General features: G+C 35.8%; 1 protein-coding gene across 1 annotated transcript in view; it reads right to left on the bottom strand.

Moving 5' to 3' along the window:
* Positions 1–24,207, bottom strand: part of ADAMTS3 (ADAM metallopeptidase with thrombospondin type 1 motif 3) — a 282,138-nt gene that overhangs the window by 11,801 nt on the left and 246,130 nt on the right. The window contains exons 7-18 of the mRNA XM_059924055.1: positions 22,753–22,909; positions 21,898–22,003; positions 21,344–21,487; positions 20,593–20,725; positions 18,992–19,105; positions 16,825–16,970; positions 15,699–15,874; positions 14,399–14,532; positions 12,603–12,726; positions 9,157–9,237; positions 7,215–7,378; positions 1,596–1,761 (exon numbers count right to left, since the gene is read on the bottom strand). Coding sequence (XP_059780038.1) covers positions 1,596–1,761; positions 7,215–7,378; positions 9,157–9,237; positions 12,603–12,726; positions 14,399–14,532; positions 15,699–15,874; positions 16,825–16,970; positions 18,992–19,105; positions 20,593–20,725; positions 21,344–21,487; positions 21,898–22,003; positions 22,753–22,909 — 1,645 coding nt within the window. The remainder of the gene's footprint in view (positions 1–1,595; positions 1,762–7,214; positions 7,379–9,156; positions 9,238–12,602; positions 12,727–14,398; positions 14,533–15,698; positions 15,875–16,824; positions 16,971–18,991; positions 19,106–20,592; positions 20,726–21,343; positions 21,488–21,897; positions 22,004–22,752; positions 22,910–24,207) is intronic.

Below are 24,207 nucleotides of genomic sequence, written 5' to 3'. Positions count from 1 at the left end.
ATGTCCCACAATTTGGGTTTATTTGTCAACTAATGATTAGATTCATTCAGGTTTTCACTTTGGGCCAGAATATTACATAAATTATGTTGTGTCAAATATCATATATTAACGCATATATGTGGAATCTAGAAAACGGTACAGATGAACCGGTTTGCAAGGCAGAAAGACAGACACAGACGTAGAGAACAAACATACGGACACCAAGGGGGGAAAGGGGGGGTGGGATGAATTGGGAGATTGGGACTAACATGTATACACTAACATGTATAAAATAGATAACTAATGAGAACCTGCTGTATAGCACAGGGAACTCCACTTCGCTGTACAGTAGAAACTAATACAACATTGTAAAACAACTATACCCCTGTAAAAAAAAGAATTATGTTGTGTCTTTAGGGTAACACATTAGGAGACTGAAGGATCTGAATCAGGGAAATAATATAATTCTACTCAAATTCATTCATTCATTCATTCATTCATCCATTCAAGAAAGATTACCCTGGAAATAAGCAAAGAGAAGAAAATCAAATTTAGTTGGCTAGTTAAGAGACCTTTGCAATAATCTTCCCTTCCAAAGTTGTGAAGGAAACCTGGTGAGGGAGGAATAGATCTGGTAGATATCAAAAAAGGGTATCTGATAAGTCTTGTGACCAAGTAGATGTTGACAATACAATAGAAGGGAGGATCCAAATTAAATAAGCATCTTGTGATGAATAAAGTGTCATTTAAAATAATTATCTAAAAACATTTTATGCCCCCTCTGGAGAAAAAAAAAACTTTAAAAATACATCCTTGAGCTTAAAATTATGAAATATTTACCCAGGCATTCCCTATACAAACAACAAAATAATTTCTTGTTCTCAATTATTCAGTATCATTGTGAGAGAATTCTGTCTAGGCCAGTTCCATTCTGGAGCATTTGTTGTTCTGAACTAGAGGAATGGATGATGGCAGAGATTGAGAAACCCTGAGAACAGCTTAATGGATCTACTCTAGAGAGAGCAGAGAGGCAGCAGAATGCAGTACGAACATGTATGAAGAAGCCAGACTACCTCCCTGGGTTTGTATCTCATGGCCCCGGGCAAATTACTGATCTCCCCTGTGCTTCAGTTTCCCTATCAGTACGATAGAGGTAATAATAGTACTGACCTCATAGAGCCATTGTGAGCATTCATCATTAATATGTAAAATGGTATCTGGTACATAGTGCAACTAAGAGCTCGTTCATGATTAACACTGAAAAGAAATGCATAGGTATGGAAAGTAAAAGTGGAAAAGAAGAAAGGCAAGAACCAGAGGACACTGAATTTGGGAGAGTCTGGAAAGAGTAAAGTGACTAAGGGTACCATTACATGGATATGAGACAAGGAGGAAAGGCAAGGGGATTTTAAGAAGGTCTACCACTGTTATGAATGGATTCCTATCCTTTGTAGATCCTGAGATTTCAGTCAAAATGCTTTGTATTATTCAGTTTTGGTTATAGTTGGTGTTTCTCAGATTGTGGCCTCAATTAGAGACAATCCTTAAGGCAGAAGGAAGAAGATTGGCTTCTATATGAATTACATTTTAATATAATAAATGTGTTCAATTGTTACCTCCACCACAGGGTTTGGAACACTGAGACCAGCTCTTCAATGCCCACTCAAAAGTATCTAATTCTTCCTGGATGACATTGTTGTTGTTGATTGTAGGTGCAGAGTCCTCATGGATGATGTACTTATATGTCAGGCTAGAGCGCGTATCATTCTCTTGAGGTATAATCTAACATACACATGAAATAGATATGTAAATCACCTGAGAGAGTTTTAAATTTGAATGAAAAAATTACAAATATTTCAGAATGTGTATCTTATTAAAATTGGAAGACTTTCATGTAGCTTCTAAAAATAGAATGTTTTTCTATCACTTGCCCTGTTTAAGAAAAAAAAAAAGCAAATATATAAAATATCTTGACATTAAAAAGTAAAAAAAAATCCACCGAAGAGTAAGAAAAAAATTTGTATTATAAAAATAATAACCTTACAATAAAATTCACCACAAATTTCCTCAAGTTATATATCTCCTGAGTGTACTTAAAAATTATTGTTTAAAAGACTGTTTTGTTATGATAATAAAGATAATAATGTTCCATCCAGAAAATATAGATATCATGGAAAAATATAAAGAGAATAAAAATCATCCATAATCCAGTAAACCAGAGAAAACTAAAGTCACTTTTATTATTTTGGGATATAGCCTCAAGATATTTGCATATTATCTGTGTGTGTGTGTGTGTGTGTGTGTGTGTGTGTGTACACATACATACTTTTCTGGTCTTGCTTATTTCACTTAATGTGTCACACACATTTCCCAAGACAGTAAATATTCTTCGAAGACATACTTTTAAATGTCAGCATAGTGTTTAATCCTAGTGTGTGTTATTTAATCATATAAATGAATATTTATATTTTTATTAAAATTTATCCCCTGTTTTGTGATGATTTCTGATTCTCTTTAGTGTGCTAAAGGGTACAAACACTTTTTTATAGCTCTCGTAATAGACTAGTGAATGGCCCTTCAGAATAGTTAGAACAATTATTACTTTCATAATGAAAGTATATGACAATGCCCCCATTCAGCACTGCATATTATATCATTTTCCTCTTTGTTAACCGAATGGGCAAAAGATTGTTGTTTTAATTGCTATTTATTTGATAAATAGTAAAGTTTAATTTTCCTAAGTTTATTGGTCACTTGCATTTTGTCCACTATGTGTTGCATGTTCATGTTAGGTCCTCTTATTTTTATTGCTATACATACCTTTTTTTCCTAAATAATCTATGCAATAGGAATATTAATCCTTTTTATTAATCCTTTTTCTTAATCCTATAAGAAAATTTGCAAACATATTCTCAGTTTTTTATTTGATTTTTAGTTCATTAGCAAAGCACTCTTTTTTAAAAAAATAGTTTTTACTGACTTTCATGTAGCTTTTATAGGATTATATCCATTACATAAAAGGAGAAACATGTGTAGTTCATTAGTATTTTAAACTAAACTTTTAGAAACAGCTTTTATTTGATACTAAACCCACTAGGATGAAGGATTTGGTTATCTGGGTTCTCTTTTTTCCCCCTTAGTCTTTGTTTTTAAAACAGTATTAAAAATTGAGCATCAGTCCCTATATTGGCCCTTAGAGGTGGCCAGATGTCTAAGCTTTCAACCCCAGATGGCCTAGCTGCCATGCTCTGGGGCTCCGAACCTGGGGTTCCAGTCTTTCAGAGAGGAAAAGAAAGGCCATGATGACAGAGCACTGCTTGTCCATAACCCCTGCCTTAGCTACGCATCTCCTTCTTATATCGCCAGCCCACATGGCTCCTTGGGGTCACACTAATATCACTGGCAAAGACTTAAGGCAGGGCTCTGAGGCCAGACACCTGTGCTCCTGGCAAAGAACGCTCTGTAATTACATATGAGTAAAACAGAGCTTCTGATCTCCAATCATTCAAACTTAAAATAATCTAAATAAGAGTCTGATTAATGTATATTTTCTTATAAAATTATCTAACCTAAGGAAGAGAATGAGAGTCCAGAAATAAGCCCACTTAAATCTGGACAATTAATTTTTGACATAGATGAAAAGGCAATTTAATGGAGAAAGGACAGTTTTTTCAACAAATGGTGCTGGACATTGTGGTGGCTTAAAAACTGTGTCCACAAGTCTTTTGACACTTTCCTTCTCAGTAAATGGAGCTTAATTCTCCTCCCCTTCAGTGGGGGGCTGGACTCAGTCACTTGCTTCTAGTAAATAGCAGCAGACATGAAAGGATGTCACTTCTAAGATTACGGTTAAGACTGACTTCTGTCTTGGTTGCACTCTCTCACTTTCTCAGTCACTTGAATCACTCACTGTTGGAAGCCAGCTGTCATGTGATAAGGACACTTAAGCAGCCAGTGGGCTCATGTAGTAAGGAACAGAGGCCTGCCAACCACCATGTGAAGAAGCTTGGGAGAAATCTTCCAAGGCCTTTCAACTACCATGTGACTGAGCCGGGAACTGAAAAGATTCTCCGCGTTGGAGGCTTGAGGCGACTGCTGCCACAGCTGAGCGCATCCTCGTGAGATACCCTGAGCCAGAACTAGCCAGGTAAGCTACTACCAGATACCTGACCCAGAGGAACTATGAGATAATAATGCTGCTTGTGTTCAGCTACCAAGTTTGGGGTAATCTGTTATGCAGCAATAGATAATATGGACATCCACATGCAAAACTAAGAACCTAACCTAGACAAAATGTATACAAAAATTAGCTTAAATGGTTCATAAATTTAAATGATTAAAATGCAAAATGTAAAACTATAAAACTTACCAAAAAAAGAAAATATTTTGACCTTGGATTAGGCAAAAAAAAAAAATCTTATACAATAAGAAAGTCTGGATCCGTAAAAGGAAAAATTGATAAATTGGACTTCAATAAAGTTAAAATATTTTCTTCGTGAAAGACACTACTAAGAGAAGGAAAAGAAACTACAGACTAGAAGAAAATATTTGAAAGCCACATTTCACAGAAGACATATATTGAGTGTATATAAAGAACTCTGAAAACTTAAAAAGAAAAAAGCAACCTACTTTAACAATGGGCAAAAGATTTGAACAGACACTTTAACAATGAGACATAATTTTCAAATTTAAAAAAAGACTTGGAACTGAGTGGGAAGATTTGATTTTAGATTAGTATAATATTTTTATAGGGAATCCAAAAAATATTGGTATACAGAATCTAATAATACTCAGATCAAGTTGATGGCTTCTGCTTTTGTCCATGAGGAGGTAACAGAGTTGCCTTCCTGATATTAAAAACAATAAAACTGGATATGAGGGAATTTTTTCTGCAATGAATAACATGGCAAAGGACAATGATCCCTGTGAGAACAGTAACATGCCAGGCAGGTCCCGGCTTCCTGACAGGGCCAGGTCTGGACCCTGGTACTGGCAGCAGGAGCCCAAGCCAAAACAGCAGTCTTACTGAACTGAGCAGGAGGGTGGAGTTTTGGAACTTTCAGGGCAGGGCACTAAAGAAAAGGGGGCTTCGTGGAGGGGGGTCCAGAAAGCTGCATGCGTCTGAGACTGAGGGCTGGTCCATGCACGCCCAGGCCAAGACACCATGCCGTCTGTGGATGAGTGGTTGCTGCAGGGCTGAGAGCAGGACAGAGATACCTGAGGACAGGCAGAGCTGAGGGCTCTAGGTGCTCTTATGGCCTCCCTAACACTTCAGGTATTCAGTTAAGGCACCAGAAAGCCATGCCATAAAAATAAGAACAAAATTGAAATAGACCAGCCCTAAGAAAGGATAAACCAAGCCTCAAAGGATTGGTGGGAAGGGACAATAAATTAACTACCAGACAGAATAAAACCTAGTGCTTTTAAGGAAGGCAACATAAACCAAATGCCCTACAACTTGTCATCTATACTGCTCAGTGTACAATAAAAAAGTGTAAGAAGTATGAAAATGTGAACCATAATCAAGAAAAAAAAAAGAGCAGCCTATAGAAACAGACAGTATGAAGCCTCAGGACTTAGAGGAAAAGTTGGACATAATGAGTGAAAATACATGGACATCTCAGCAGAGAAATGAAAATTATAAAAAAAGAAAAAAGCATCGAATGGAAATTCTAGAAAACAAAAGTACACCATCTGACATGTAAACTTTACTGGATGGGCTCAATGACAGATTGGAGACCTCATAAGACAGTCAGTGAACTTGAACACAGTTCAACAGAAATTATCCAATTTGAAGAACAGAGGAAAGACAAAGATTACAAAAGGATGAACAAAGTCTAAGACACTTGTGGAACAATTTCAACTGGTTTAACACACATGTAAATGAGTCTCAGGAATAGAAAAGAAAGAGATGGGGAAAAAACATAAACTTGAAGACATAATGGAAAATTTACCTCAATTTGGTGAAAAACATCAATCTACAGAGCCAAGATGCTTGGTGAACCCCAAGCCAGATACATACAAAGAACATCACAAACTAAGCATGTCGCAGACAAACTATGAAACAAACAAACCAAAACAAAACAAAAAGATAAGGAGAAAATTGTAAAATGCAGCCAGAGAAAACTGACACATTAAATGCACAGCAGCAACGTAAATGAGGTTGACTTCTCATCATAAATAACAGCTTCAAGAAGACAAATGCTACATAAATGAGTCAAAGACAGCTCCTGTATATTGGCGACCCCTAGGTCGCTTATTTATTCACAGCAAGTTGAGACCCACCCATTAGCTCTAAAGCCAGCTGGCACCAAACTCAGATTTTCACATATCCAGTTGTTTTAAATGTGGCCCAAAAAAGTACATTTCTAGCCATCTGGAGCCTGCTTGCTTTGCACCCCAAATCCACTAATTATAAATAAGACTTTGTGGCTATCAGGACCCCAAGCTGCTGCTGCTACCTTTTGGAGTTCTCAGACCCAGAGTCTCCCTGCTGTGCTGCTGAGTGACATTACCTAGACACATAAACCCCTTCTCGAGTTCCCCTTCCCTCACGAGTTACCTTGCCCTTGTCTCCCTCCTGATGGTGGCCCCATAAGCAAACCTGCTAAGGCATCACCCAAACAATATGTGTGGGTGCTACTGCCACCTCATGGTCATATCTATTTCCTAGATCAGCCCCCAAATTCCTGGAACTCCCTACAACAACAGAAAAACATCTTTAAAGTGCTGAGAGAGAAAAAAAAACAAAACAAAAACTAGCCACCCCCAATTTTATATCTAGTGAAGATATCCTTTAAGAATGAGGGTGAAATAAAGATGTTTTCAGAGAATTGAAAGCTGAGAGAATAATTTGCTAGCATGCATACCCGCACCACGAGAAATGCTAAGGGAAGTTCTTTATATTGAAGGTAAATGATACTAGATGGAAAATCAGATTTACAGAGAAAAATGAAGAGCATCAGAGATGGTAAATATGTGGCTAAATATAGAAATCTATTTTTTCTCTTCTTGTCTTTAAAACATAACTGATTACTAAAATCAAAAATCATAATACTGTATTATTTGGTTTATAACATATATATAATAAAATATATGACAAGTTTGCCCAAAGAATAAAGAGGGGAGGATAAGTGGAATTATAAAAAACAAGCAAGGTAAACATGTTTTGAGATAAATTAATTATAAAAATATAAACTAAACCAACTACATAGCGAGCCTGTAATGCCACATACCAAGACAATAACAGGATCATGTAAAGGTCCATCGGTGTGAAGAGTTTCAATGTCATCTTCAATGTTATAATCCCATTCCACGCCAAGATCTATGAAGGTCTTCGACTTGGCTTCCTCCCCTTTGCCATTTAAAATATAGTGGCCTGTAGCCTGATTCTTAATTGCTGAAGGACGAAAAATGAGTAACCGGCATACATTTTATTTTATCATACTACAGCTTTGAAGCTCCATATTAAGTCTATCCCCTTGCATAAATGAAAGACCGTGTTTATGAGCATCAAAGCAATCAAAATGAGTGTTACTTCTGATAGGACTCCTACTTCATTCATTAGGCATTCAAAATTCTCAAGAAGCATTCCTAACCAGTCAAAAACAGTGGCAAGATGGTTAAGTAAGAAATAAAAATTAACAAATATTCCCATTTGAAAACATTGTCGAAGAGGTTAACAGTTTCTAACCCATTCATCATATACATTTCCTCAGGAAGGTGGAAATATTTTAAAAATAATGGCTATTTCCACAACAATTAATACAAATGATTTATGCTAGGACAGAATATAACATAATGTCTTTTTTACTGTGTATCTCTTTCAAGTTAAGTCAGAATATTATAGGTACTCAAAATAGTTGAACTAATTTTTAGGCCAACAAACAATTAGTCCTTATGACTATAAAATTCTAAGGTCACATTACCTACTTATATGACCAGGAAAAGCTCTTTACTCGTGATAGAATTTGTAATATACTGTAGATTTACTATACATTATAAAATAAAATGCTTTCTCTAATGGATAAAAAATAACAAACGGGATTTTAAAGTTTGGAGGTACATTGGTGTTTAATGATGTTAGGAAATAAAATTTCAAAAGTTGTTACCATTACCGAAAATGTGCAGAAAACATGAGTAATTTTAGTTAAATGCATTTATTCCCCTTGAAATTTTCAAAGTAGTCTAATTTTTCCAAGGAGAATAATCTGAATTCTAGAATGAAAAGTAGGGAATTTCAGTTACTGGAGAAAGAAATACAGCTAGACAGCAGAGACTATTTTGGAATCTAGTAGTGAATATACTTTAAATACCAAAAAGAATAAATTCTATGAAACACCATAAAACAATCCATCTTTTAAGTTACATAAGTTTAGAAAAGTAATTTACTATACATTTTCATAGGTTTGACAGATGTGTCAGTTTCAGAAATCTTCTTAGTGCTTTTATAGCTCAAGGAATATGTGAAAGCTATGTTTACATTTGTACATTCACTTTGAATACAAACCCCTTTAGAGTGACATTTCTACATGATCCTCTCATAAAGGAGGAAAAGAATCTTCTTTTGGAAATTATAAACAGGATAATTTGCAGATAATAAACAGAAAACATGCAGAAAATGAATCTGCATGTGCCAGTCAGAAACTGGACACATAACAGATATCAGGAAAATTTTTATTGGACTAGTAAAATCCACATGTGGTTGCTTTTCAGTCAAAGAACTTAAAATGCACTGAAAGAAGAGGCATGCAGTATGGCACCAACCAAAATATCAGAACTAATTTGTCAACATAAACGTGGCAAATTTTTCTGATATTATTCTTAATTTAGTGCATTTTATTAACATTTATTTTTCTCATCTCCTAATACAGAGCAAAAATGCATAACAACTTCAAACTTGTGAAATTATTTTTTTCCCTCATGTCATGATGAACCAACCCAGGTTTCACCAAAAATTGAAACTCTAGTTTTGAATATTTCTTATTTTAGAGAAAGAATAGTTGGGAGAAATGACCAACAAAAACCACGTAATAATGCATTTACATATAATTTTGAATTTTATGTGTATATATAGATATAGATATATACATATGTATCTATATCTATATATTATTTCTTTGACATTTCTATGTTTCAGTGCATGTTAAAGCAGAGCCAGCAGACAGAAACACTTACCAAGAATATGAGGAGAAGCCTCGTCTTCTTGGATTAACACATGTCTAGCACCAGGGGGTATATCAAACATCTTAAGGTACCCTTTGCATGTGTAGTAAATATTGGAGGGAGCAAAGAAGAAAACAAAAGCAACAACCATGGTTAGTCAGGCATTACATTCTTACTGCTCCTGTGTGCAGAAGAGGGCATCCATAAACCGAAAGAAGCAGTTTCAGAAATTAATTTCAAAGCATTGGTAGCTTTCGTGACATCTGGCATAAGATCAGAGGAATCTTTTTTTTAATTAAGCTGAGGAAAAAAATTAATCTAGTTTCTAACCCATTAGTCACTTATTTTGTGCTGACCTACAAATTGTGTCAACAATAACTCAGGCAAATACTATACTCCCCTGTGTCCCTCGATGTGATTTTAGTTTTCTAAACTATCCTTTGAATAGGGGTCCATTTTTAGTGCAATTAGTTGGTGAACTTCTTGAGATATTTTATCTGTCTGTATACTATTTTAAAAGCCTAAGTGGCAAGTATAAACAGCTAAACTTCTAATTAATGAAATAACTTCAGATTTAAACACCTGCCTTATTCTAAAGAAATTACAAAAGAAAAATCAATGAGTAGTTTTCATTTATATTGTGATCAGCAATTAATTTGAAAGCTTTAAACAAGTTTTAAAGGGGAATGTTTTAAAATATATGCTGTAGATTTGGTTGGAATATGTCTGCAGGTTATGTCGTGCATTGCCTCTACACGTACCCTAAGTTCAATCTTCTAACTGAGAAATCACAAAACCAATATGCTGAATAAGTTGTCTTGGGTTTTAAAATCACATATCAATCATATTGCAGTCATTGTCTTATATAACAAACTTTCTTAGTATTATCACGTGTCCTAAAAATTATCTTAAGATCATTTAGAATTAAGATCCTAACCATAAGTCAACAATAATCAGGGCAAATAGAGAAACCAAGATGTTTTACCTTGCTTGTAAGAAAAAAATGAATATAGGAAGATTATGCAACTTACACACCTTCATTACATCATGAAACCTATAATTCATATATTACGTATTGACAGAAATTCAGTTATAAATACAAAATTGCTTATGGAATCAGAAAGAAATCTGTTTTCCTGTCATTTCCTATATGGATAATCATTACCTTGGTGTAGATTTACCTAACTCTTTTACAATATTTATTAGTGTCTTAACTAAATGGAGTGGTCATTTTGGGGTCAGGGTTTTCAGCACCTGAGCCTGGGTGATACTCAGTACATGAAATGTACCATGTTTGCCTGAGTACCAATAGCTGGAAGTAACATGCTTAAGATGCCAAGTGTAGCAAAACAGCTTGATGCCATTTATGGATGCCCATCTTTCTGCAGTTTGCTACAACTTACCCAGTACATTTTTAGCTTCCCTTGTTTCAGCAAGAGAAATATTACGAGCTCCTTTGGGTAAAGTGAAGGCGCCTCTCATCTTCCCTTAAATAGAATGTCTTTAATTAGTGGAGGGTTCATGTTTATGAAAGTCTTGTTGTTTCATTGACTATACTATAAGCTATATATATTTTATTAGGTAATATATAAAATATGTTCTGTAATTTTATATGTTGAAATCAAAATGCATTTATAAGTTAGCTAATGCCAGTAAACTGTTAATAGTCAATGAAAGTAAGACTAAGCATGAATGAGAAATGATATAGTTGATTTGAAGTTGAATACTTGCAGATTTCATTTTCCAGCAACTTGAATTCTTTATGGCACCTCTTGCTTAAATTTTTCCCTGTTGGAAAAGGTTAATTAGTCTATTGAATAACTACGATGATAACATTAGTTCAAAGAAATGGATGTTAGATTATCTTCAAACAGTTTGAATCTGTAAGACTGATTAAAGCTTTCTTCTCTTCTTCAGAACTTGATTCACAGGTTTAGCATAATTTTTGAGGTATCTGAAAAAAAGTATCACTGCCTTTTATTACACATAATATAGAATGGATAATAATGGTAAAAACCATTTTCTTTACATTCATTCACTCTGGAAATAAAACAAATTAATTATTTTACACCTAAACGAACAACACATAACTGCAATAAAGAAAGCACGGCAAATTATTTCACATTAAGATGGAGAAAATCACATTACTCCACCAAAACCATTGTATATGTATATAATTCTAATCCTGTTTGCTTTATTAAAATAATACAATCAGCCAGAAATGGCAATATTTGATTTTTAACAATTTTCAAAGTACAAAGCATAGTAAATTATCACACAGGAATAGCAAAGATATCAGTAACTAGAGTTAGGGAATGCTTAAGAAAAACACATTAGAATATAGTCACCTACCTCTGCCTAGCTCTAAATATATCAAAGAGCAAAGCTGATATGTGTGGAAATGGCTTGAGCTGGGTACCTGGGGTATAATGGGAGTAAAAAGAACTAAGAGAATTACTCTATTTGGATAAAGAACAGTTTTTTATACTTTCTTATTTTTCTAAAAGGAAGAATTAGCGCTATGACAATGTGCTCAAAGTAAACCAAACCTTTGTTTTTGTTTTGTTTTATCTTGTTTTCTGTTATTCTATAAGAGACTATATCTTGGATGGAAGAGAAGCTTTTCAAGGGAAGCCTCACATTAAATTTATCTTTAAATGCTGAATTCTCAAAGACATTTGTCCAATAAATTTGTGGAATAACTGAATAATATTTGTTACAAATTTAAAGAAATTATTCAGTAATCAATGTTTATATCTAAGTCTTAGGAAAATTCCAATGAATTATTATGAAAATACTAATAATTTTGCATATTATTTGCTTTTATTTCCATCTGGCGAACCTTCACCACATGCCTAAGTCCAGGTCATTGACTGTGTAACAAGCAGAGAAATTCAAACACATAAGCAATTATACCTCGGGTTATTTTTTGGTTGTATGTACCTCAAACTTGTTTAATATAAAGTTGTAAATATTATGTGAAATATAGACCCTAGATTTATAGATTTATAAATAGGATAAACTTGTTCACTTTTAAAAGAAGCAAAATGAATGTAATATTTTTAAAGTTGTATTTCAAGTTTTATAATATTTTTAACTTCTGATCAACAATTTATGTGCAACAGGAAATTCAAAATAAGCATTAATTCTAATAATTGGTTTAATGCATTTTATTAAGGACACAGAATTAAACAAAACACAGATTTTAACTACTATAATTAATATTGGTTTTATTTGTTCCTTATCTACATTTAGTAGATTTATTTTTTATCATGGACACTATGGAGTATGAATTGTCAAAGTTGTTTAAATAATTCCTTAAAAGGTAATCTGAATAAAAATAAATCAGCAGCTAATTTTTTTATGTTTATAGAGAAAGCGCGGCATTCCTAAAAGAAGTCTCAAACAAATGCAAATCATGGAAAAGGATACTGAATTCATGAGAGACCTCATCTTACCAAGCTTCCTGGGTGTTCTGGTAAACGTCCCCTTTACGGTTCGACAATGGGAATTATCTCCTCCACAGACCCCACACTTATCCTCAACCTTGTTAGAACCGATTTCTTTATCACAGCCCACTTTCTGGGGAGAGAAGATATTAAATGTAGCTAATTTTAACGTGTCAAGTAAAGGTCAGCATCCTGGAGAATGATACACCATTTGTTTCATCATGGGCCCACAGACAGGAACCAAACCTCCTCTCTAGCTCTGATTATTAATCGCTCAGTCTTTTAAAGAACTACTATAAAATAAAATGACTTGTACTCTGGGCAGTAAAGGATAAATTTCCCTCGGTCTAATGAAGTGTTTCCCCCGTCATACATAGGCAATCATCAAACATTTATGGAACACAGAAGTTGCAGTTGACGCTGAGGAGACAAAATTAAGAGGTGTTTTTTCCCTTGTTGCCTTCATATTTATAAAGATGAATACTAAAATAGTGAGTTGTCTATTAGTACAGACTTTACAAGTTGGTAAGGGATGTGAGACAAAACATCACAGATGTAGTGGAGATTTTCATAGTGCCCTGAAGGAACAGACGGTGTGGAAAGGCAATTCAAGAATAAAAAGGGATTAAAACAGAGCCATAGAAGTCATCAAAAGTGGGTTCAGATAATAATATTTGAACCATACCTAAACTAATGGAAAGTTAGTGTTGTATGGTGGTGAAGAATAGTGAAAGATCTGCAAATCACAGGCTGTGGAAGGCCTTGAATATCAGGAAGAGTTTATATTTTCACATTAATTTAACAGGGAACTACTGAAAAGTTTTCTGAACTGGGGTAGGTCCTTAATATAAATCAGTGTTGGATAATGATAATGACACTGCACTCGTAAGTTTGGGACGAGAGTGAGCAGAGAAAATAACGACAACATATACATTTAATGCACCAGATACTGTGGGAGGTGAAAGATGAACAAAACACAGATTCTACTTCAGGGAAATTTTAGTTCAGCTATGAGGCATCTACGAATTTGAGATTCTTTTATATAACACTTTAGTTGTGCTGAAGTGAAAACGAATCAAACAGGAGCAATGTGTTCGGTTACTAAGGATAATTTCTTATCACTTTAACCTGTGAACATGAACAAAAAGTAAACTGCATTAAAAAAAAGATTAAATGGGCAAAAGACAGTTTTTGCATCTTCACTAGTACTTTTGTTCTGATGTGGAATTCAATGTTTAAACTTAGAATTAATTGGAAGGTGAGACAGGGAGAAAGAAGTTTCTATCATCTTTTAAACAAACGATAAAACACATTTAGCATTGAATTTTTAAAAAAGACTTGTGTTTAAAAAACACATTTAGCATTGAATTTTTAAAAAAGACATTGAATTTTTAAAAAAGATTTTTTAAAAAGCTGCCAGCACAAAACACATTTAGCATTGAATTTTTAAAAAAGACTTGGTACTGTATTAGTGGATGGCTACTATAACATACTCAAAGCCAAGGCATGGTTCCCAAGTTGTATTCCCAGCCTTGAGGTATCAGAGGAAGCCTCCAAAAATGCATTTGGCTGGAAATTAGGAAAACTAATTAAATCTTGATTTTGCCAGTGACCAAAGTTTGATTTGATTAATTGCAATTTCTTCCAAATTTAGCTTAGCTACTGAACTATTCATAGATTCTCATTGTAATGTGATCTCAGATAAGAAAGAGTTAAAATATTTTTGAAAATATGCAGATGAATGAAAGGAAAAGTAGAATTGCACACTACTGTACGAAGCTTTGGGGGAAGCAATCTGAACTCACCACACACTCTCCGCGCACACATATGCTGTATGGGTCTTTGTAAGAGCAGAGCGTTCCGTCGTGCACCAGCTGTTTCATATAAGCAACATCTCCAGCCTCTTTGGATTGACAGTAAAGGTGGCATCTTTTCTTGGCTGCATAAGATGGAGGATTAAGTCGACTATTTATGTAAAATGGTATATTTGAACAGTATAGTTTATTTTGTTTGTAAAATATACAGTTTCAATGTGGTTTCCTGAAAACAAATTGTATAAATAAATAAAGAGTAGGGGAAAAGTATGCATACTTGGCATATTTGTTTGAACCAGGGTGACCCTACGCTTTGACATCTAAACTGGGATAATTTTGACAGTGAAAAGGGGTTCTATTAATAATATACACAGGGACAATAGGTATAAACTGGGACTGTCCCAGGCAACGCAGGTCGTATGGCTGGCTACCCTAGATTTAACCACAGCTGTTCAATAAATTTCATTCAGAATCAATTTAGTTTTAGTGACACTTAGAGCACTGAAAGGGTTTCTCTTTTGTTTGACTCAAAGGCCTAGTATAGTTTTTGCTTCTTGTAGGATCTCATTAATTAAATCTAAGTTATGTGACTCACTTCCCCAAAATAAATCAAAGTAATGCATTGCAATTTTGAATTCCTACCCATATGCATCTTTCCTTTAAAACAGCTTTTAAACTGAACTCAGCAGTGTATTATATCACACAATAATTCTGTAACTACTTTTTATTCACCCAAGTAAGAAATATGTCAAGAAGTTCCCAATTGAACAGATTTAACCGAAAATTCAGGGGTAAGAAGTGAAACATGACAAGGGAATTTCCAAGTGTATTTCTTGATAACCAGTGTACGGTACAAAAGTAAAAGGTTATGAAGTGCCTTTTGTTATTAAATAATGGTCTTTGTCTTATTCCTGACTTGACTGTAAAATAACTATATTTTTCTCTAGTTATTCAGAAAGGAAGGATCACAATATTCCAGAAGCATTTCCTAGAAGAGGGATTTCAGTTGCATGAGGAGACTCAACATCTCTCCCAGGCATTGCTTTCCACTTGTCTTTCCAGTAGCGATGGTGGCAGGGCTGCTTCCCAGGAGCTATTCCATAATTCTCACCTCTCTAGAGAAAGGCATGTGTTAGCCTTATTCTTGGAAACCCAGGAGGACCTACCCCTATAAGCACCAAGTTTTCTAAGTTACCAAGTAGAGATCAAGAGTCCAAGGGATTGGGTGTTGACAAAGCTTAAGCTCTAAGTAACCATCCACACAGCAGGAAAAGCAAGGGCGTCTACTCACAGTCGGGATGTTCATATGGCAACCAGTGGTGTTTGGTATTCTGGTATTCAAAGTGGGAGTTACGCTGCTGGCATTGCTGGGCTCTGAAGTCCTCAAAGTGTTTTTGGCATTCTTCTGTATTACAAAGCTGGTACTCAAAATTAACACCAGGACAATCCTGACCACCATTGATGGGCCTAAAGAAAAGACAACATTTAAAAAGGACCTTTGGCTCTGGTCCAGCAGTTGAAGCTTGCAGACACAGTGCTGGAGGACAGAAAGCCAAGGCTTCTGAGCTGCCAGCACAAAGTGAATGAACTCATACTTCCTAATTTCAATCCCTTTCCAAAAGCACTATCCTCTCCCTGCTGAGGTTTGGTGGTGGGAATTCCCCAACTCAACTTAAATCAGTATATTTTAAAGCAGTGTATTTTTCAAACAGTGTATTTTAAATGCACAGCAAAAGTATATATAAAGAAACAAAAAACAGGTATATGGTCTCAGGAAAATTATAGTTTATATCATGTATAAAACATGTAGAAGCAACCCAAAGAAACATCGATCACAGCTCTATGCCTCTGTTTCCTAATATGTAAAAAGAAAATAATAATCCAATCTTCCTTAGGGAAACATTGTGAGGATTAAATGAGTTAGCATGTTTAAAACACTTAGAACGAGTGTGGCTCATGGTGAACCCTCGCTGTTCTGACTACTATAAGGATAACTTTTCCCCCAACAGTTCGCTGGTCTTCTTTCACCATCTTCCCGTCGCCCAGCTCTGAAGCATCCTTCTCCTAACTTGGAAGTGAGGGAGCCTCTGCTTGGTGCTACTCCTGCCAACAGGCCTGTCCTTCCTCCAGCGGGTCTCACAGCCTCGGTGCCCAGGTCCTAAGAGCACAGCGATCTGCTTTCCCCGCTCAGCTCCTTAATCCTCCTAAACAGCAATTTCTTTAACAATCTCCAATCTTAACCATGGACTACTCTTTACAAGATTGATAAATGGGGATTTACCCAAAATAGAAACTTAAACCGTTAATTTTCATGTTCTGTGTTTTACAGGTACTTCAAGAAACAGAGCATTAGTGACATGATACTGAAGCATTTTCTGGTCTATCCCAATAACCAGAATGACAGGAGTTATACTCACATTGGATTATTGCACTGGCGTGTTCTAAAGCGAACACCAGTTCCACAGGTCCGGGAACAGGAGCCAAATTTGGTCCATGATCCCCAGTTGCCATCTTGTTTCTGCTGATTAGCATTCTTCCACATGCAATGACCTTTATAGCACCACTTAGGGAAATGACACAAAGCAATCATGAGAATCGTGCATATGCTAAAGCTGAAGTTGTTACACAAGGATCACCAAGTGAAGGACCTCATTTCTTTTTTTTTTTCCTTTTTCAGGCAAAAATACACTTAAAATTATCTCAAAGCAGTGCCCTGTACACTGGGTAATTTTGACTTGCATTTTTAAGTATAAAATTAAAATTAAAAAAATAACATTCACTCAGACAAGGTTTTAAATGACACATTTACCAGTGAGTATCAAACATCATAATCAATAAGGATGATCTGAGCACCCAACTTGCCCAGTAGGTGCTATTCTACCCTTCATCCCTCATTATCTATATTACTGGAGTTTTTTAAGGGCAATCTGCTCCCCTTTAAAATAATGACAGGAAACCATATGTCTTAATTTAGAAAATAATTAACATAACATATCTAAAACATATATAACTTTCAAAACACTTGTACATAATTGTTAAAATTTTCCTTCACAATGATTCTGAGAGATATATGATCTTTACCTTTCTGATGAGGAAAATTGGGACCCGGAAAGGACCATGAGTAGTGTAAGATTCTCTGACCAGAAAAACTAAGTGGGGAGTACTAAAACATGGATACTGTAGAGGCCTAGAGCTTACAGTACCCAGCACACAGCAGATGCTCAAAAGGTGTTAGTTCTTTTCCCTTCCAACCTTCTGACTCACTTTTTTATCCTACATACAATGAAAGTGTTTCTTAAAACTCAACTCTGGGAAATTGAAACATAACACAAATATATTTAGGGAAGTTGGATGTTCAGAGCCACAGGTTGGTTTACAGAATATCTTTTTCATAAAGCAAAAATGAATCAACTCATTGTTGCTTCTGTTTTTTCAGTCAGAAGTCTGTAATACTGAATTTTCCCAAAGCAACACGCTGTACAAGTTTAGCAGAGTGCCTAAGAGTTTAAACGTGAATAATGGCAGATTTTATTATTATTATTATCATGCCTGTAATTCTCATAGCAAGTACAGTTTATACACATTCGAAATAGAGCTTTAAAGGGCTTCAGAAGACCTAAAAGCTATATAAATTTTCTTTGCCAGGTTTTGGTCCTATCTACAATATCTTATTTCCAAACTAGTCAAAGCTCTTCAACTTGAGTTCTTAACATCCCTTTGTTTTGGGTTTCATGATCTTTCCCCTCCTGAGTAGCGTAGCTTGGCAATGGGCCAGTTTCTGAGCATTTGATCCACACTACGCAACTTGAGATTGAAACTTCTGGGCATCTTTCCCCAAAGAGCAAGGCCAAATCTTCTGTACAAGTTCACATGACTTTATTTCTGGACAACTTTCACAAGAAATGGGATGCCAGCAAGTAAATCAAATCCCATTAGGGCCCAGATACTCGGCTGAGCTGCCGCTTCCTATTCTATCAGTAGGGGGCTGTATAGTGGCCTCAAAGATGTCAGGTCCTAATCCTTAAAAGCTGTAAATGTTACCTTATTTGGAAAAGAGTTTTTGCAGATGTAATTAAGTAAGAATTTTTAGATGGGGAGATTATCCTGGATTATCCAGGTGGACCCTAAATGCCATCACATGTATCCTTGTAAGAGAGGGGCAGAGGGAAATTTATACACAGAAGAGAAGGGGGAAGTGTGGCCACAAAGGCAGAGACTGGAGTGGTGCAGCCACAAGTCAAGGAATTCAGTCAATCACCAGAAGCTGGAAGAGCTAAGGACAGATTCTTCACTAGAGCCTCCGGAGAGAGTATCGTTCTGCCCACACATTGATTTCAGCTCAGTGAAACTGATTTTGTTCTTCCAGCCTCCAGAACTGAGAGAATAGTTTTCTGTTGATTTAAGCCACTAAATCCGTGGTAATTTGTTATAGCAGCTATAGGAAACTCGTACACAGTGTTCATGCATTACCACAATGAAACTTTATGTACTATGGTTTTCTTAAAAATGACAATACATGTTATTTAAAGATGATTATTATGCAACCTATCTTAAATCTTTATTGTATAAATAGATTATACTCACTTTTCCAGCAGCACATTCGGTCCCATCAAGTGGGGGTCCTTTTTTAGTCTTACAAAAGTAGGGATTATCAGGATGGCTACACCAAAGCTGTTTACACGGGTCAAAGGTTCGGAACTAGAAGAGAAAAAAACCAAACTCTCAGCGACATAGAGATGGAATGACTTGTACCAACAATACCTTCTACACAGTTTCTTCATGTCATGTTTCTTGGATATTTTAATTTCAAGTTAATAGTCAAAGTTGTGGCATGTTAAGAAAACAAACAAACACTGCCTAAGAATTCCAAGTAAAGAATACTTTCATTCCACTTTTCTAAAATAACACTGATAAACAATGATTTGTCTGGGATTCTTCTGTTGACTTTTACTATTCTTTATGCCATTTCTGTCTTATGGTTTTCAAATAGACAATATTGGGATTTTAAAAAGAATGAGTAATTATTATGAATATTTTAAATATGAAAACATTATAGTGGTTTTGGAGCTCTCAAGCCATCAAAATGGCTTCTCTTTATCCCTGAATGTATGAACCAGTCAGAAATAAATAATAAAAATGCCCACCATAATGAGCCAACTAAAAGCAGAAAATATTTGTCAAACTTTCTGTGTAAGATAATGTATGCCAGGTATAACAAAATATATAATACATTCATATAGTTTATAAAGTACTTTCCATATATTTGATCTTCATAACAATCCATGGCTGAGAAATATGGGTTATAAGGTAAGACTATAGTTATGGATACAAATAAGACAGTAACAGAGACAGACCAGAATCTTAGTTTTCTCACTCTTAAGAATGTCTTTTATTTTCCTAAAACACTACATTATAATATCCAAATGTATATGTAAGCACACATATTTGTGTGTACTGTTTCCTCATCCGCTCTCTAACAGTAAATATCTTATCATTCTTTAGATAAATTAAAAAATATATACATATATATATCAAACACCAGTTTACCCACATCTTCATTGCCTACACCACTAATTATCCACATACAGACTCGTGGTCATAGCTTTTTTTTTTTTTTTTAATTAGTACTCATTTTGGATCTGGGTTTTTTGTTCTAATTCCTATTACCTAATGCAGAAACTGTAATTTACAGTTACAATCTACACTAGTGAGCCAAAGCTTTAGAATTCTCAGGTCAGGACATTATCACAGGTCATTAGGAGCTGACCGTGTATACCTTACAAACAAACCAAATATCTGTATATATCTGCATATGGAGGAATTCAAACAGCAGATCAACTTCTTTTGATGAAATACTTTTTTTTCTTGCTCTAACAAATAAAGCTTTCTCCAACATATAAAAAGCCCTTATTTACCAGATGTGTGACTTAAGCAAGTTGCTTAATCTCTGTTAAGTCTTGGCTTGTTCATCTGTGAAATAAAAGTATACCAACTCCCTTCTAGCCTGTCACAAGGATTAAATAAGATAGTATATTTAAAGCACTTAGCTTTAGCATGTACTGACATAGCAAACACAAAATCGTTGGTTCATATTCTTGCACCAGTGAGTCTGTAAATGTCACCAAACAGGAGCTAAGCAAGTAGATTTCAATATGCAAAATCTTAATTGACTGTGAGTAACATACCGCAGTGCACATTTTATAACCAACCCCAAAGTCAAAACGACATTGCTCATCCATAGAATAATTGATTCCAGGAAGTTCTGGGAGTTTGGGCCAGTCATGTTCAAAAGGGTCATCAAGGAGACAGTCATAGGAACTGTAGGAAGGAAAATACTGCATGTAGTTAAATGTTCATTTTTTTATCATGTTCCAATGAAAAAGTATTCTTAGGTTACATACTCTGGAATTTCATCAGATCATAAAGCAAGGTTACAAAAGCATACCTTTTAAGGTTTTTGGTTTCAGTTCCATTTAGAAAAAGACCATTCATCTTTATTCATCCCAGGAAAATAAGCCAACCATACTTAGAAACACAGTAGAACCATGACAACCTTGCTCGTGTCCCTAGCTGAACCCGCACATGGTGTGGCAGGGCAGATCCTGACCCCTATGCTACGGGGTATAGGTGGTACCCTGTGCAGGCATTGCATGACCATCCCCTCCTCAAATCAACTTTGACCATTAGTCAAAGATTCCATAAAGAATTTACTAAAAGGAAATCATAGTAAAAAAATTCACTTAAATTCTAGGCTCACGGCTTAAAATATTGCAATTACATTGTCGAATTGTGCCAAAAGCTGAGTCACAAGAAAATGTTTATCATGAACAAAAGTTTTCATTCCCTGGGAGTTTGGTCCTGATCAAGGTCCTAAGAGCCAGTTTCACGTCTGTATTTCTACTATAACGTTCTCATGACACGCAGAAGGAGACATACTGAATGTATCTTTTCAGTTCTTGGCCGCTGCAGCGGGACCAGTGGTAACGATGAAACGCTGCTTGCACCAAAGGAGCCATGACACTTCCCATGGCAGTCTCATCACCGCACCTGTTGCCTTGTCCATCATGCTCCATTCCCAGCCTAGAACACAAAGCGACACCTTCCTGGTAAGAATCATCATAGGGGCCATAGCTTTGGCGTAATTTCTGTTTTGAAAGTAAGTACAGGAAAATAGGTGTTTTTTAAGTTAATGTGGCTTTTGTGGAGAAGTCACAGACACTGTGAAACTGAGAGCAATCTGTCACAAATGCCTTTTTTATTCTATAGCTACGAAAAGCCCAGGAGTGTCTCCGCAAGCCAGAGTCACTCATTTAGTTTCAGTGCATGACCTCTTCACTGTTTTCAGCTCCTCAGACTTGGCAAGGGATGAGAGTTGCATGCTGGCATGCACTCTGCCCAAAGTATGAACAATACTGAGAGAAGCAGACAGAAAAGACCTTGTTTTGTTTTTTGGTTTTCTTTTTGCTTTATAGCTGTCAGCGGTGACTTACACATGGCCAGTTTCATGGGCTACTACAAAAGCAGATGAAAAACCATCCTCATGATTCAGGGTACAACTTCTCACTGGATGACACATGCCTGTGACTGGAGCATATCCTGTAGAGAATAACAATTACTTTCATTTTCATTTTATGAGAAAACCCATTAAGAACTACTACTGGACCTTTGCCTAGGGGGAAAAAAAAAGCTTTTCAGGAAACAGAGGCAGTATTATTTCTCTGCTAGCATTGCACCACATTCTCTTGGGAAAGCCACAGGTAACGGGCTCTAAAAAGATTCATTGGGTCTGCATTTTCTCCTCTCCTAAGGGAAGGAACTGCCTGGGGTTACCATTCTGTTCTGCCCACCAACTAAGCTCTTGTCTTTCTGCTGTAGTGAATGGTCCTTCATATCACGGTACTGATGAAGGGAGCCAGAAATTCCACCAACGTTGAAAAGAAAACAGTCAGTCTAATTTTTTCCGAAGTCTACATCAGAATTTATTAGATAAATGTAAGCTGACTTTGGAAGAAAGCTCTTTGGCAGCAGACATTTCCCATGGCATCTCCCTTCCCATTCCAAACAGTTAGTGGAAATCACACCACATTTTACAGCATCCCCTCTGTACCCCAGATGCACACTCATTATTGTAAAGGGGAGTGTAATTAATCATAGTATTTAGGTGGCATTTAGCATTGCAAATGCCACAGAAGTCACTGGAAGCAACAGAAAGAAAATGTATGCTTGGCTGATGCATGGAGGAAAGTGATGGTGGAGATCTGAACATTTGGACAGTCTCCCTGATTTAGGATTGCTTTTGAAAAGTCATGCCCTTAAGTTTTTCTTCTACATATTAATGGAAATACCTTGCATTCCAGCAGGTCCAAAGTCTTGCCTGGTTAAGAAAATTGCATGATCGTGGTGTTCAGAATGGTTGGGATCAGATTTTTGTTGTTGGCAAGCCCAGCGACACACGTTCTCCAAGCTCCTGGATGGGTTTCCCCTTTCTATGAGGCTGATGGACTAGGAGGAAACAATATGTTAAAGACATACATAGCATTTTCCCAAAGGCTTCCTTTAATAACATTCTCTGAAATTAACATTTGAGATTACAGTAATTAAATAATGTACAATACTATTATAGGGGGCTTATTTGGAAATAAATACTTATTTGGAAATAAATATTTCCAAATACTCTCATTTGGAAATTCTACATGCCCATGAGGGATACCTTTATGATCAATATTACCTGTGTGAACGGTGGCTGACACCATTAATGGAAATACGTGACGCTGAGATGTTTTTGCTATTGTGAAGCAACTCGATATTCATCAGTTGGGTAAAAATTCTAGTAAGAATTCCTGATTTAGCTTAGATCTTAGGTTTCATAAATATTAACAACAAAAATAGAGGATAGATGGAAAGATTCGGGTACGAGACTTTTTTTCCCAGAGATGTTAAAGTGAAAGATCTTCAGTTTCAATTTTTTTTTTTTTTTGGTCCAAAATTAATCAACATACTGGAAGAATATAAGTTCTTCAGTGAGCTGGCAAAGCTGGTGGAATCTTCGATTTGAGGAACAGTCAAATTATATAAACCTCACACTGAAAAAAAAAAACTACCCTTTTTTTTTAACCTCACAGCAATGAAGAGGGGTGTACTCATATCCTGCAATTCCAAGAGATGGATTGACATTCCTTGGAATGCTGCTACTATCACATTATTGTCAGGAGTTAAAAGTTCAGAGTGAAAGGCCCCATCCTTCAAGAACTCAGGAGCCACACTTCCCCGAGTAGTTCTGCTGGAATGAGAAATTGAACTTGGAACCCAAAATTAGTCCCTACTTGGCAGACCGGCTGAGAGCTTTGTTACATTTCAGCAAATGTTTTTATCAGTGTTTACATTCTTAAGAAAAAAATTTGGTTTATTATAGTTGAACACATACTTCTCCAAACAAATGATTTAATAACCAACTGAAGGCTGTTAACATCTCCATCTGGATCTGACTTACATTCAGTGTTGGAGACACAAAGTAGGTCAGGTTTGTGGGATAAACTAAAGATCAATGACACCCTCTCACTAGGAATGATAAGTTTTCATACATAATAAAATGCAAACACATGGATTTTTTTCCTGTTTGCTAAATGCATAATTTCATTAGTATTCCATAATAAGGAGGATTAATTATGGGAGGGGGGACATGTAATTTTAAACATCAGGAAAGCTGGCAAGTTAGTCACTTCCCCTATGTTTTCTCCTCAAAGGGAGAGACCACTTCCTCCACTCCATTATTTCCAAGGACAGGGACACATCTAGTGTCA

Source organism: Balaenoptera ricei, chromosome 5 (genome assembly GCF_028023285.1).
Source record: "Balaenoptera ricei isolate mBalRic1 chromosome 5, mBalRic1.hap2, whole genome shotgun sequence".
Lineage (NCBI taxonomy): Eukaryota > Metazoa > Chordata > Mammalia > Artiodactyla > Balaenopteridae > Balaenoptera > Balaenoptera ricei.
The sequence above is the reverse complement of the archived record's forward strand: the minus strand, read 5'-3'. Positions and strand labels throughout refer to the sequence as shown.